General features: G+C 43.0%; 1 protein-coding gene across 1 annotated transcript in view; it reads right to left on the bottom strand.

Moving 5' to 3' along the window:
• Positions 1–237: 237 nt before the first annotated feature.
• The window catches only part of NMB (neuromedin B), a 56,503-nt gene continuing 39,718 nt past the window's right edge, over positions 238–17,022 (bottom strand). The window contains exon 3 of the mRNA XM_069221251.1: positions 238–603. Coding sequence (XP_069077352.1) covers positions 547–603 — 57 coding nt within the window. The 3' untranslated portion in view covers positions 238–546. The remainder of the gene's footprint in view (positions 604–17,022) is intronic.

Consider the following 17,022-nt stretch of genomic DNA (forward strand, 5'->3'; position numbering starts at 1 on the left):
CCAGGTCTTTAAATCCCATGAGGATGCCTTCTACAGAGCCACCTAGCAATCAAGTAGGTCCATTTTGTACAAACATTCTCCAAATAATTATTTGAACCTAAAGTTCAGCACACTTTTACCCTTATTCCTGTTGTTGAATGTGGCTCACGGAAGAAATACAGCACGAATTAGACCATTTGTGAAACCTCTAGCCATATTTTAAAGCAGCATAAAAAGCAAAGAGCGAAGTCACACTTTCTGTGCAAAGAATGTTTTTTATTCACAGGTTTTATTTGAACATCAGCAGCAATGCATAAAATGTCAGAAAAATATACAAGGTACTTTGTACTTCATTTTAATATATCGATGATAAATATTAACAATATTACATAAACAATAAATAATAATAAAAAGGATGTAGCTACATTAAATTATAATTTAAAACATTTTCATTTCTTCTCTCAATATATAAACAAAAGCCTTTGGAATGTCTGAAATCAGTCCTCTGTATTTCAGGCTGGAATTCTAGTATGTACAGGACGTTTAGACAGGAATGCAAAATATTTGTCACTTCCTGCTGTTTTCAATGTATTTTTCCAGTATCTTCATTAATAAACCAGTCGCCTGAAATGAGAGAAAGACATGATTAGGCCAAATAATGCAATCCGAGTGTTGTCGGATTTAGCACAGAACCACGAGCAAATAGCTATGCAGAAAATGTATTGTTAAATCATGTTCAACTTTAACTGAGAATATTAAACAAAGGTGAAAGAGATTGCACTGAACGTTGCACACTGTTATGGACTTTACGTCAGGAGTTTATGTGATTTCTTCACAGGCATCAAAGATTATATCAATGCTAACCAGAAAACTGGCAATCTTTAAGGTTTACAGGCCTGATTCACAAAGTTCCTCTGCACTCATAGAGGCAGGGGCGGCTCCTTCTCTATGGCGCAGGAGCGTCGCCACAATGGCAGAGCCAGCAGCAGAAAACTAAAACCACTATCTTTTTATTTTTCTGCTTCTGGCTCAGCCAGCAGTGCAGAGGTGGCAGGCGGGGGTGGCTGTGTCACAGGAAGTGGGAAGGGGAGGAAGAGAGAGTGCACCTAAGTGCGCATGTGTGTTTGGCCGGCCGGCTCAGGCCGGCCAAATACACATGCGCACTTGGTTTCTCCAGCCCGGCTGTCTTAAACAGCCAGGCTGGAAAAAACAGCACAGACCCCAGGGTAGGGTGACCACATGACACTGAAGCAAATTATGGACAGGACTGTAAAAAATTCAGGACAAAGGGTCAAAATTCAGGACAAAAATTTAGGACAAAGGGTCAAAATTCAGGACTAAAATCAAGAACAAATGTCAGTTTTACAGACACACACAAGAAAGGCCATGCCTCACTATGTTGTCAGTGCATTTATTTACTCTTTTTTAACATAGCAGTATTTATTCACTGTGGTCCTTTTGTATTTGCCTCCTGGTATGCTACATTCAGGTGTCACATCACATCCTTGTTCAGTAGCGTAGGCCAATCACCAAAGCCATCACCCCTACCCAAATCTACCCAATCTTTCTTGAAGAGAAAGCAACAGCAACATTTTGATTATGTTTCTAAACATTTTAAAACCCCTGGCAAATAGTTTTGGAAACATTAAGGTAATTAACCATATGCTAATTTAAACAAATTGAACAAAATCATCTGGCTTACCCCAACCGCCCATCGACTTTCAACCTACATTTTTTTTAAAGAGGCAGGGCAGATGGTGTGGGCGACAGTCTCACAACTAATATCAGGATGTGAAGACCCACATCTTGTCTGTAGTCTCACAGCACTAGAGTGTATGTCTGGGACTCTACATTTATCTCAGAAATGGGAGCCCAGACTGCCAATCAAAGATAATAAAAGAGGAGGATGAAATCGAGATCAAATGGGAGATCCACGGCAAGTGATTCAAAGGGTTGTTGCTCAGAACTGGATAAATAAGGAAGAGAAGAACAAGGTGGGACAATTCCTAAAATCAGACAAGATGGGTCCACCAAGACTATCGGAAGATATTGGGTACCTCAGGAGTTGTCTCTGCACAAAGGAGGGAAACAGAAGAGCCACTGTCAAGTGGTTGAACAAGCAACACCCATCCACCTTGGCAAACTCTTCTGGTGCAATGGTCCACTGTTCGTGCTTGTGAATGGTGAGCAGGGGCCAGACCCCTTGCAAGGCTGTGCAAGGCAATTGCCCACTTTGTCCATGTCTTTAAATGGTTTTGAAATTGAGCAAAAGCCAAACTAGTGATCTGGGTTATCCTTAAGTGTCGAGAACACATAGAATCTTCAAAATATTTGGGTTGTAAATTCGGCAAACAAACTGTAAACATTTTTAAATGTAATTGGTGTTTCTTTAAAATATGGCACTGTTTTCCCCTTTATGTACAATTAGATCTCAGATTGAACTGGGATCCAGTTACCTTTCGATACCTAGTGATTAATTTTTACCATTCTCCCACTGATTTGCAGGATGGAAATCTCGACAGAGCATCACAGTCCCTCCAAGCCCAGTTTGCTTTTTGGTCTTCTCTTCTGCTTTCTGTAGTGGGCCACGTGGCACTAGTGAAGATGGTGTGCTACCCCAATGATAGTATTACTTTGCAAACCTTCCCCTGCTCGTCCTTCATTCCTTCTTCAGACATGCCACACATCTGATTTGGTCGCTGCGGCACCGTCGGGTCGCTCTTTCCACTCTAAAGCTACCTATGACTGTGGGTGGATTAGGTCTTCTGGACTTAGAATGCTATTATTCAGCTGCACAGGTCCAATGGGTGGCTTGCTGGCTTTCTGCCCACCTCCCTGCATGATATGGGGTCTATCAGTAAAGACTTTTAAGGAAGGCTTAATGCAGTGCTTATTGTTTCCTACTGACCATTCTACGGATCACCATCCAGGGATATCATGCACTGCTTTCTCTTGCCTTGCTAGAACCTGTAAACTCACTGACACGAAGAAACACTGTGCTCCTGCACTACCTTTGCTAAGCCGTCCCACTCGCACAGGACAGCTGTGCTCAGAGCATCTCCATCAGTGGCATGCTGCAGGTATCTTAAAATTGGGGGATTTGTTTCTGGAAGGTGTGCTACTAAATTTCCAAACCCTTGTGGCAGAACTACCATCTTCACCCAGGTCAACTCCCTACATACAGCCACCTTAAATAATCATTAAATGACCTATTTGATGTCTGCCACCTAGCACTAACCCTACAAGAGGTGTGCCAGAAGCTCTACACCATAGGAACTGGTGGCAAACTGATAGAATGGGTGTACAGACCTTTCCTGCAACATGGCAACCACTCCAGGTCTTCTTGTCATACTATCTAGGTGATTGATTTGACCAAACCTTTGCAAGATGCGGACTGGACTAAAATACAAGACTTTCCCCACAAAGTATCCCACGCCTGTCACTTTAAATACATTCATAGTGCTTCCTTGGGAAAGCATTTCCCCTGTTGCTTGCCATTGGCCTTGTGGTTTGTAACTCACATTTTGTTGCTTTCAATTTGCTGGCTTTATTTGTTTTAGGCTATGCAGCTTGAGTTTGTTCCTTCCCTTGCCCAAACCTTATTTACAGTATCCTTCTGAGTGCTCCCTTTCTGTAAACAGGCCTGTAAATATTGTTCTTATCTCATCACATTTGCTGTGCATTCAAAGAACAAAGTCAAATGTCAGGCTCTATCTTGAGTGGGAGCTCAGTATTTACTCTTCTTTCTCTGACTTCAAAGTGAGAGGATTTCTGCGACAATCTTGCTGGATACTGGGATTAGGAAATAGTTTTTTCTATCACATGACAACATTTAAATAAACTTCAGAATATATTAGAATTAGGAGTACAAATGAAGCACCTTTTTGTTAATTTTGAACTGTGTTGGAAACAAATACCTTTATATGATTAAAACAAATCTTTGCATTAGGTGATACAATTTCCACACACATCGTCTGTGCACAATATGGTTTGATTTGAAAAACTCTGTGTCTGTGCAAATGTAATGGTCATTTCAATCAAACTGTGTTGTCTGTAATGGCAGTGTGTTACTACAGCATGCATACTCCAATCCACTCCACGCTGGTCTGCACCACTCCACACCACTGCACCCTACTCTGTATCACTCCACTTTACACCACTCCATGTCACTGCACTACACTCTTCTCCATTCTGAACAATTCCACATTTTGCCACTACACTCTATGGTACTTCACACTATGCCTCTCTACTGTACTCTGTACCACTCTATTCTATGCCAATGCACTTTACGCCTCTCTACACCACTGTGCTCTGCTCCTCTGCACACTATACCACTCCAGTCTAGGTAACACCAATCTAGTCTGCACAACTCCACTCTATGCCACTCTGCAACACTGCACTGTACGTCACTGCACTCTAAGCTAATACACTCCGTGCTAGTGCACTTTACTGCCAATGCACTCTAAACAACTGCACTGTACCCCACTGCACTGTTCTCTGCACTACTGGGCTCTACGCCACTGCTCCTATGCCACTCAACTCCACTCCACACCATTATGCCACTAACTTTTAGCCATGCTGAACAGCAGCCACCCTGGTGCATAACATGGCTAAAACACATTGGCAAAGCCAATAACTCTTACGTAGATTAGACCTATTGGCTTTGCCGATGTGTGTTAGTGCTATGAGGTACCGAGGTCCCTGAAAGAACAGTGAATGTGTAAGTCCTTATTTTAAACATGAATTTGACTCCTCTTCAGGGGTAGTAAGCGCTATATAAATACAATTACATCATAATATAGGGTGCTACCAAATGTGCAAATACAGTTCAGTTAAATAAAAAAAAGTGCTTCTCAAATACAGATTTGCATAATAATCATACCTAGTATTAACATTTTTTATAACACTCCATTAAAACCACACACTCCACAGCTCACCTTGGAACACCATTACAGTACCTCTCTAAAAGAAAATATCTTTGCCATTAGAAAGCTTCAAGTGACTCCTTTTATTAAAGTCAATGCAGGTTTTCAAGCCCCTTTGCATTTTCAGATTTACCAGTTACCCACATTTGCATTTCTTTAGGGAGGGAGACACTCTGACAAGAAGGCCTTTTCTTATCTGTCTACCCCTCCCTCCCTCAGAGCACAGGAGATTCCCTGCCTTTCAATCCAGCCGGGGAAACAGATCTCCCCATAATTTTGCCCTGCCTACATTGTCCTTTAGGTGAAAGGCTAAAATTACGGACAAATGCTGACCGTTAAGCCTTTCATCACAGACGGCAGGGCGAAATTACTGGCAGTCTGTGAAATTTACGGATGGGTGGCCACCCTACCCCAGGGTTGTGTTTGAGCGACAGTCCGAGCCGCTTAGACCAATCCTGGTGCTGGATTGCTGGGGAGCCTGTGCCAGTGTCCCAGTAAATACTAGGACACCACATCGAGGGAACAGGAGCAAGGCAGCAGGAGACGGCGAGAGACGGCGGTAAGGTAAGTTTCTTTTTTTCTTTTTTCTTTTTTTAAATTTTCCTCCTCTGCCACCGTCCCAAGGGCCCTCCCCCTGGCCCTCCTATTCAGATTTACGGTGGCCTCCGCTGCATATCGGAGGCCCCGCAGTCATGGCAAGTGTCCGCACTCAAGGCAAAATCTCCTCAATGAGAATTCTCATTGTGGAGATTTAGCCCTGAATGCGGAGACTTCCCACGAATGAGAGGCCTCCGCTACAAGTGCGGAGGCCCTTTGTGAATCAGGCCCACAGTTAATAAGTACTCTGTTATGACAGAATTTCAGCTACTACTTGGAATTTAGAACTATCACACAAGCACACATATTTGCAAAATTCTTGAAGCTTTAAAAACATATACATATACTTTCAACATTAACTTCACAACTGTTTCTACAGTTTTTTCAAGCAATGCAAAGTTTTTCATTAGAACTATAGTTGATGAGCCAAAGGTATGTTAATACTGACAGAGAGTAGGGTGGAACTGCCAAGGCATTGTTAGAAATTAATATGTTTGATCCTCCTCACACCAGATAGGGCCTCATAGTGCAAGCTGTCATTTTGATCTTAGACTGGAAGGTGTCTCTTACAGTACAGAGATTACAAGACGTACTTTCTAGGATTGGACCAAACCGCATTAATGTTTTTTGTAAGCTTTTTGACACAGCTCAAAGACAAATTGAGCTTGAGTAAAACTTTTATTAAGTAAGAATTTGTGCACTCATATGTTTTGAGTCGGGATACTAGCAATGGACTGCAGAAATAATTTAATAAAAGGAAGAAATATTCATATATATTAACCTTTTGTTCTTTGAATCTGTAGAAAAGAGTGCTAAACGTTGATTTAGAAGTGCTTGGCTTTGAGCACTATGTTAAAAACACCACAACATTATTTTAGCATTTTTTAGAATTGTCTAGTTATTATAGAAATAGTGAACAGAAAGGCAATGCATGCTGTGATGGTGCTTACAGTGGAGGCATGGCTAGAGAATAATATGAAATGACATGTGGGACACAAATAATCACTGTAGGTATATGTACAAAATTGTCTGTGTAGCTAAACCAATCTCCGTTGGAAATATTTTGGCATCAACTTACTATTGGAACAATGTATACCGCAATCAGTTTTGAAATGATACATTCAGGAGAGATGGAGACTTTAGTGCCAGATTTATTAAAATGATAAATGTCTTGGCTACTGTGGTGACCCTACATGCACCGAATTAAAAACAGTGTTGACTGGGGCTAAGGAGAAAAGGTCTGACCAGCCAATTAACCAATGGACTTTGACGGTGGGGGTGTAATCAGAGCAACAGGAATTATGCACATCAGTAGCTATCGTGTTTTCTGTATAATAATGGACTAGCCACATTTGTCTTATATTCCATCAGCTGTTGCATAGTCTACAGATTTTAACAAAAAATGCCCTTTTTAATTATAAGTGGAGCCCGAATTAGTGAATGTGTAAGCCTTGGCTCCTTGCTAATGGTTGTTGATGGCTTCTCCAGGACAGGTGTTCGGTACAACCAATGCATGTGCAATTGAGCCTTGTCCAAATTCATTGAATGTACATTTAGCTCGTGCCTATTAATGACTGAAATCCTGAAAAGCTCAGCTGGATTTGGCACTCGAGGATCATTTACTGATGTCCTAAACCACCAACCTTGTTGTCAGTAAAATACTAAAGGCAGATTTAATAAAGGTGGCGCAGCACCAAGTGCAGCGCCATATTTCTTGCACCCCTTAGCGACCCCCCCACCGCCAACATGTGTGCATATATTTAAAATACATTGGCATTGGGCCACTTTGTAAATCTGGTGCAGTGATTTTGGCCTCGTTGGGCCACATTAGCGTTAAAAAAATTATGCTGAAGTGGCGCAAGGAGGCACTCGGCCCTCTTAAATCTGGGCCTAAGTACACATATGGGGGCATATTTATACTCCGTTTGCGCCGAATTTGCATCGTTTTTTTTAACGCAAATTCGACGCAAAACTAACTCCATATTTATACTTTGGTGTTAGACGCGTCTAGCGCCAAAGTCCATGGAGTTAGCATCATTTTTTTGCGTGAACACCTTCCTTGCATTAATGAGATGCAAGGTAGGCGTTCCAGTCTTAAAAAATGACTCCCAGGCATGTGCGTGGTATTTATACTCCCGGGCAAAAATCACGCCCGGGAGTGGGCGGGGCAAAAAACCCCGCATTTGCGCGTCTTTTTAACGCCTGGGTCAGGGCAGGCGTTAAGGGACCTGTGGGCTCAGAATGAGCCCAGAGGTGCCCTCCCCTGCCCCCAGGGACACCCCCTGCCACACTTGCCCACCCCAGGAGGACACCCAAGGATGGAGGGACCCATCCCAGGGAAGAAAAGGTAAGTTGTGGGAAGTATTTTTTTAATTTTTTTGTGTGGCATGGGGGGCCTGATTTGTGCCCCCCTACATGCCACTATTCCCAATGACCATGCCCAGGGGACAGAAGTCCCCTGGGCATGGCCATTGGGCAAGGGGGCATGACTCCTGTCTTTGCTAAGACAGGAGTCATGTTAATGGCGTCTGGACGCCCAAAAAAAATGGCGCAAATCGGGTTAAGACGATTTTTTTGCCTCAGCCTGACTTGCCCCATTTTGGGACGCCCAAACGCCATTTTTCCCTACGCCGGCGCTGCCTGGTGTACGTCGTTTTTTTTCACGCATACCTGGCAGCGCCGGTCGGCTAACGCCGGCTAACGCCATTCAATAAATACGGCGCCCGCATGGCGCTTCAGAATGGCGTTAGCCGGCGCTAATTTTTTTGGCGCAAAACTGCGTTAGCGCAGTTTTGCGTCAAAAAGTATAAATATGGCCCATGATGTATTTGGAGACGTGCTCACATAAGCGTGGATTTCATCCAGAACAGCTTAAATGAAAAGGCAGACACGAGCAGGAACATTCATCTCATTACTCAATAGCGATTCCTAGGGGGACTTCCACAAATTTCCCCTGACGCCTTATCCTCTAGCCATACCCTCTTACATAGATCCTTGACTCCACAGTTTTTCTGCTAGGCTGGAGCACTTCTCCACTTCCCTTTGACTCATCTTGGAACTAGTGCTTTTACATGGTGCTAACTCAATAGTGTTTTTAAGTGCTGATAGCAGACAGATAGTGCCATTGCTCCTCGTAGTAATTCTTGTGTTATTGATTTCAGAAGGATGTGAGACTGAGTTGGCCGTGCTGGGATCCCAGTCTATAAACTACAACTTCCGCCCAATCAACTGCATTAAGTCCCTGAGATATCACCTACGAGGACCAATTTGCTTATCCCTTTTCAGAAGTTCCACACAAGTCAAGCGAAGAGGAACGAGCGTATACTGTACGTCAGTGCAAATGCAGGCCTTTCCTCGGGCGCTCCGGATCAATATGAGATGGAGAGCTATTATGTTACACGCCTCTCCGTTATTGCTTTATATGCGTAAAGCCCTTCCAGCCTGTGTTGTGCTTGAGGCGAACATAATTCGAAGAAAATACCTCCCTTTAAAACTGTTGCAAACCGGTGTGGCTGGCTGCATGTTCCCCGCTAGAATGAACTCCTAGGCACATGGATTATTATATAAAGGTTTACTGGCTAGAATTACCCCATCCTCTTCCTATTTCCAATTGTCCAACATGTTCGCTTATGTTGCTCTGGCCACGTTTATAGCACACACACCGTACTTTAAATACGAGTTATTACCCCGCTGCATTACAACTGCGGAGCAGGCACAGATCTCTATAACAGTCACTTCACCCTCTGACCAAGCTTAGAAGTTATTTCATATAGGGAGCACATTCGTATCCTTGTTGCCCTCTAATCTTTGTTCCAACATCTTATCAGATGCCATTTTCAGGTTTAATAATACATTGGTCCTGTTTTTTATTTGGAAAAGGCCTAGACTTAATGAGTAAGGGAAATGATAAAACCATCTCTGTTGAAATCTGTCCTCCCATAACCTCGCAACACATTCGAGGCAACGGTGACTAGGGTCTTTGTCACAGGTTGAATGCCTTAGAAAGACCTTTGATCAAACCAGTAACACAGATTTGTTGTTTAATATCGGCTGCTCAAGGTGCAATAACGCCCTTCCTGAAGCCTCTAAATTGAGGATTGGACCCCGTTCAGTTGATTTTTTTGTCTTCGGAGGCAGGTGGTGGAGATTGCTCCCCACTTACCTGCACATCAGTTTGCAGCTCCAAAGCAGTTTCCTCTTTCACTATTTACTGTCACGTGGTTCCCACAGATCTGCATAGTTATCCTTCCATATATGGTCTTCTGTCTGCTGCCCCTTGTCAATTCTCCATCTGCCTCCACAATGAAACAGGCTACTGTGTGCACCGTGAGTCCCCTATGCTACAGAATCATCGTCATCCAGCTGCAGTGATTGCCTCTGTATCCAACCTCTCCTCCTATAACCACTGGGTTAGCTACTATTGGGTAGGTACTGGTTACTATGCACTAGCCATAAGCCTTACTGCAACATTCCATAGCTTTTATTAACTCAAACACACAAATACTTGTGAGTATGATGCTAGTTGCAGGATCAGCAAGTTATTGTTTCAAGTGTACACAGGGCTCCTGGAATTACATGATTATGTTGCCATTGTTTTTTCCACATAATTATTGATACATCTCACTTGCCACATGATCCATCATCTGCTGCATACTTTGCATATTACAACAAAATGTGCTTCTTGCTCAAAAGGTACTAAAGTAGTGCCACTTATGGTTCCACCCTGTAGCAGGCTTAATCCAAAGAGTGATTGGACTCCTTTTAGTTACTGTTGTTTTGTTCGGGTTTTATAGTGGTGTTAATAAGGTGAAACAATTTCCAACGTAAAACAACGAGATAATAATGCCACAGAAAGTGCACTTTGTGCTGCATAATTTCCCTTTCTTTAACCATAATTTAGTCAAACTTGAAGCCTCATTTATCCTCCTTTTTCGTACAATTTCAGTAACACCGATATTTACTGACAATGTATACATTCACCATGAGTGTAAACGTAATTGCAAGTTAATCAACGGTTGAGCATCAATGTGGTCATCTTATTTGCATTTAAAGTGAGTGTATACATTGGAGTACACTTGAGATACATAGCTTTTTTTAATTGAAGTCAAAGTAAGAAATAATTATTGTTAGAAAACGTACTAGAAACGGTGTAATTTCTACCTCAACTTTGTGCAAAGTCCTTAAGAAGGGCATTCATATTAAGCCACAGTCCTATTCAGGCGTGTGGATTCTGAGGGTTTCAATGAGAACCTATGAGATTCTGTTTGAGGTATAATTTCTCATAATTGTTTAAGTGGTTTTAGTGATCTAAATTAAAGATTTAGGCAGCAGAAAACAGTCCTGTGTGGTTACTCCACACTCAAATTGGTTAAACATTAATGTTTTACTTATAATGATGCATGTTGGTCATGTGCTGGAAAGCAACAGTTTGCTTTTATACAAGCACTGACAATGTGATGTCAAATCAACTTTCTGTTATTGGAAATGAGCATTTCAACAACTTGGCATTATTGTTGGATCGGGAACAGACTGAAGGAGTTTATCTTTAAAGCAATAATTGTTGCGAAGAAATGATATGCAGGCATTGAATGTCAGCAAGTAAGCTATGGTCTGAAATGTGTTTAAGGAGACATGGCCTGTAGTATGGTTGATGGAGCAAATAAAGTTGCCATTCCTAGAAAAAAAAAAAAACAGGTACTGCTGCAAATTAACTTTTTATGATCTGAAAAAAATGAACTTTGAAAGACTTTTATAAATTAATTATCTTACTTCACAGTTTCTAAGGTACATTGCTGCTTCTCTATCCCCCAATTTCATAAGTGATGTTTTACCTTTCTAGGTATTTTTGGATCTTTCCTTCTGCCTTGAGTACTGAATAATAACAGAGAAAATACTTTCTAAATTTTATTGTGAATCATAACAGAACTTGTTTTTTGCAAATTCCAGGTTAAGTGCTCTCTGTGTTTTATATAACATTTGAACTAGTTCAAAGAATGATAGACTCATGTTACTGACATTCTTCTGTGTAAAATCAATACAATTAAAATCCTGTGTTCATCAAATGGAAATCGTACAGCAGTACATCACTATTATACACAAGCTAATCTTCTGTTCTATGGCTTGGCTTGTAAACCTACCGGTGGATGGGACTACATTTCAGACTTCTGGGCTGCCTTTGACATGTACTGTTCATCCAGCATTGTGTGCATAAGTCTATCTCTAAGCGGGAGTGCATACTTTACAAAACTGAGGGATTGTGCCTCGGTGTGTTTTTAACAATCGAGTCAGCGATTAACATGTGTGAAATATGGTACAATGGCCAGATTTAAGTTATTCCGCAAACATGAGTCCATTCACCGATTCAGTGTAACTTTGCTACATCTAACAATAGCCAGATCAACCTATTTCCACTAACGTGCATCACCACCAATATAAATGTATCCCTCAAATATGAGTCTGTACTCAGGATCAGGCCTCCACTCCAGAAATATTGCTAATCACCACATGAATAAGCAGTATTTCAATGTTAACCTTCGCTTAACAGGCTGTTGTACACTTCAGCTACAACAGGGAGGAAAACAGGGAAAATAGAGGGTAAAACAGAATAGTCTGAGAATGCCAGCCTGACTAAATGGACTGAGAAAGGCAAGAATCCGGAATTTGCAGATCAAGTAGCCAAAGGCTCAAACCACACCTTACACTACACGGTACTCAGCCACTAATAAAATAAATGGTGACTAAAACCTAAATCACTTCCACAAATAGTAGTCAGTCAGAACTGAAAACAAATAAAGAAGTGCTTGTGTGGCAACGTGTTAATTATTAATGGATGCTTACTGGTTACTGATTACTGGTCCATGGGTGCATACTGGTTATGGCAAACTAAATTTTACAGGCATGTTTCCCAAATCAATGAGACTCCAGTCTTCTAGAGTGCCCTTAGCATCTCAAGATGCAGTTCTGTCTCTTCAGTATGCCCAACCCCAGAAAAAAGGTACATCCAGAAGCGCTCCAAGAACTTCCAGACCGTCCACAGCCCCACCACAAAAGCCCCTGCCAGGACTGAGTGCCTTATGTGAATTCTGTGGTTCATTTAATAACAATTCGTGTTGTGTAAAGTAATGTACATATGTAACTCTATCACCGCATCTTCTAACATTTTGTCAGAATTGACATTTTAATTGAAGAAGCAATAAGGATGATTTTCTTTGTTCAATAGATGAGTGTGCTAGAAGGAACATCATTAATAAAGATACATTAAATACTGCTATGTGAATTTATGATATATTTAAGTAAGCTATTATATGTTGGTTTTCCCTCTTTTCCATGTCTCTGTTATTGCTAAGCTCAAGCAGGTTCTTAACGCCAAACTTCTCATGAGCAGCAGAATCTGTTATTTAGATTGCCTTCCAGTAATCACGTGGTGGGGGGAATCATTGAGCTCGTCAGGGTCTTGACATAAAGGGGTCGCTGTTGCACAGAGAAAAGGTGCAGAAGAGCGTGAAGCAGAAGCATCGGCAACAAGCTCACGTGTCTGGATGAGTGGTACCCGCAGGAGAAAATAATATATTGATTGAGACATATGCTACGCTGCACTGTGTGCTTCTACATACAGTTTCCCCACTGTAGCCAGAGGGCATTGCATGATGAGCGGCCTAGTGTTGGATTCTGTAGATCAGTGGTTCCCAACCTTTTGACTTCTGTGGCCCCCCACTTTATCAGTACTGTAACTTGGGGACCCCATTGAATCATTATTGAAATCCGGGCCCCCCCCCCCCACTAATGAGTCATTACTGAAAGCTGGGGACCTAATCTGTTAATATTATTACATTTTCTAACCAGTTACGGACCCCGTGAGGCGGCTTTGCGAACCCACAGGGGTCCCCGGACCACAGGTTTGGAACAGCTGCTATAGATGGTCACTTTGTTTACATTTCTTTATTGGAATTTGAACAAAAACCTCCACATATGATACAAAGTGTAGCGATAAGTATTGTGAATAGTCTGGTTATCATACTTGTCCATTCGCCTCCATACCAGCTACATCGTTGACAACAAAGCAAGAATATAACATTGTGTGATATGGCTCAAAAGGGGGGGGGAAGATAAGAAGACAAAGTAGTTTATTTGCACTCCACCCTTTAGAGGAGAAGCCAACATAACAAAACCCTTAAAAACGAACAGAAAACCATTCTGAACCTCTGGCTTGGGCCGCTCTCGTGTGGCAAGTGAGGGAGCACTACAGGGAAAGGAAGCGGGAATGGAAGCACTGCAGAGTTCCCCTAAGTGCATTGAGCCACTAATTAGTATGATTAAGCATGTGGCAGAGTCCCCCCATTGTCTCTCCCCAATTTCGTAGCAAACTCACTGTGACAAGCCTCAAAGCTAGGCTGCAGGTGGGTTCAATTTATCAAACAATTTGATATATGTGTCCCAAATTGCAATCACACCCTAGCCCCTCGCAGTTGCCGATCGTGTGCCATGGTGTCCACCTCAGCCAAGGACCCCTTGTGAGTTAGCTGAAGCCAACAGTAAATTGTAGGTGGTTGAGGTGCCTTCCAAGCCATAGCAATCAGGTGCTTAAAGAGGACCAATGCAAGGTCTACTAATTTGAGGTAGTGTTTTTTGTGCTTAGTGCGTTTTGTGTTCCCAAGGAGGCAGAGAAGTGGCAGCAATTGCACGTCTACCTTTACTGATATGTGTTCCATCACCGGAACCCAGGTATGTGCTAATGAGGGCCACTCCCAGACAATGTGCCAGAAAATGGCATCAGCATGACTACATCACAGACAAGCCGGCGATACTCTCAGAAACAGTTCATGTAGGCGGTGCGGTGTAAGATGTGTTTGATGTAAATAATTAAACTGTGTGTATTTCAGCCACGTGTGAGGTGAAATGCACTTTCCCCACTCTGAGGCCAATGCCCAATGATTACAAGTCATTTCGGTGCCCAGGCAGTCATCCTTGTAGCGTATATTCGATGTTTCCCGCCAACTATGCTGCATGGAGCATTCCAATCATCCTGTGTCCCAGTCTGTGTATTAAGAGGCACTGGAGGCCTAGGTGTATTGCTGGTTCAGTCTGCCCTACCCACCACGTGCCCACAAGTGCGAACACTAACGTATTGTGCGCCAGAAAGAACCCAGCAGCAACCCTATATAGGTCCTGCAGTCCCTGGAAAGAGAGGAGGGAACAATCATTATAAAAGTCGCTCATCTGTGTTATCCCCACCTCCAGACATGGTGCAGAATCAGTGCCCTCGTAGCAGCATGCCCCATATAGACAGCTGCAGCGCATAAGGGACACTCACCCATCAGTGTTGCATGTATCTAACCCAGGCTAACTTGGCCACATGTGCAAGCCTACCCAATCCTCTAGCTGGCCCCGGGGTGCATGTAGCAAGTCCAGTATACCCATGTCTCCAAGGTCTGCTTGTACCAATCTGCCCTCCCCCATCATGTATTCAACTATCCAACGCATTGGACATTGCAATTATGCAGCTGAGAAATACAGCTCTAGGTCTGGTACCCCTAGGCCACCCTCAATCTTGGGGCACTGAAGCAGGGAAATCGAGACCCGCTTGGCGCAGTCACCCACACAAGATCAGACTCTGGGCCTATCAGTGTCCTGAAATAGCTCTGGTTGGAATCACCGGGAGCACTGCGAAAAAGTACAAGAGGTGCAGAAGAACCAACATCTTTACAACTGATGCACATCTCTATCAGGGAGAGGGGTAGATGTGTCCAAAAGTTCAGGGACTGACGAATCGAGGTCAGGGTCCAGCCGTGATTGCCATCAAGGACATCTCTATCTGTGTGGTAGACATTCACACCAAGGTAGTGGAATGTCTCAAAGGAGAGGTGCCCCGGTCTCAACGCATCCCGGTGTTCATGTTCCACCCAACGTAATGGAAAGACACAGGATTTACCCCAGTTAACCCCAAGGCCACTCAAGACACCGAAGACATCCAGAAATTCATAGAGGGCCAATAGGGTATGTGCATGAGCTCTTAAATACACCAGTAAATCGTCAGTGTAGAGGGATACAGTATGCCTGTCCACCCATACCCGGATGCTCCATGCCAGGCCCCAAGCTTGCAACAGAGCTACCAGGGGTTCCGTGGCCAAAGCAAAAAGTATGGGCGATAGAGAGCAGCCCTGTCAGGTCCCCCTCCCGATGACAAAGGACCACAGGTATATGATGCCCAGTGCACACCCTCGTCTGTGGTTCAGTATATAACAGCTTGACCCAGCCAAGGAACTCAGGACCCATGGCCTCCAGAACCCGAAGCAGATAGGTCACCCCAGCATACTGCATGCTTTTTCAAAGTCCAGGAAGACCTCCATTAGGAGGTCAGCTGTTCTACCACTGTGCCCATGATGTGGCACAATCACCGTGTATTGTAGTATGTCGCTTTCTGAGGAATTAACCCACAGTTGTAAGGGGTGGACAAGTGAGTCTAGCATCGGGAGCAGCCTATTTGCAAGGAACTTGCTTAGTATTTTATGGTCAATGTTTAGCATTGACAATGGGCGGTAGGAGCTCACCTCGAGTGGATCCCTGCCAGGCTTTGGCAAGACCACAATGAGGGCTTCTCAATGGGACTCTAGAAGTGTACCTCGGTGTTGTGTCTCCCAAAACACCTCCAGAAATTTGGGTCAAGAATGGTCCTAAATATTTTGTAATATTCCATAGTAAACCCATCTGTGCCCAGGGTCTTACCCCAGGCCATCTGCTCGCTCGCCATTTGGTTCTCCTCTATCTGAAGAGGTTGTTTTATTTCCAACAACTGCAGTGGGGTCAAACCGTGGAGAGCCTCACTTTGCATATATTCCCTCACCCACTCAGGATGGAGCTCTTGTGGTGGAGAATACAACTGTTTGTAATACTGAGCAAACACTGCAATAATATCCCCCTCTGAGTTCACTGTGCATCCCGTGCTATCTCATATTGCTCTTATGAGGGTTCGAGGAAGCTCTGATCATAACAACCATCTGTAGATGGTCATGAACTTATTACTGCCAGTAGTAGACTATTGTGTCCTGTGACACACATTGTCTGGAAGATATATGTATAAATACATAGGCACTCTGAAAGTAGAGGAACAATCACAAAAGGAAAATGCTGAATAAACAAAACACTGGCGGAGATCCACTTTCATCTTATGCATCTGTGGGTGGATTCAAAAGGGTTTCTATGCTTTGCTTTCGAAAGGAACTGAAATCTACCTTTACACACCACTGCAACAGGATATACTTTGCTTGTGAACTTTAATCAACCATTTTAGCATGGTTCCTATTAGTGGATATAGGAAATAACACAGGCAAGAAAAACAGTGTCACATATATGAACACAGTACAGTCCAGGTACGATTCTGTGCATTGGACTCAAATTCTAGTTTAGTTTTGTGCAAATCATGTTTTATGACCATTTAAAAAATATATTTACAGGATAAGGCAATTAACAATTATGTGCAATTTTTTTTAAAGTAGACTCTATTCATGAGGACAGTTAGAATTAC

The sequence above is a fragment of the Pleurodeles waltl genome, chromosome 3_1, assembly GCF_031143425.1.
Source record: "Pleurodeles waltl isolate 20211129_DDA chromosome 3_1, aPleWal1.hap1.20221129, whole genome shotgun sequence".
NCBI lineage: Eukaryota > Metazoa > Chordata > Amphibia > Caudata > Salamandridae > Pleurodeles > Pleurodeles waltl.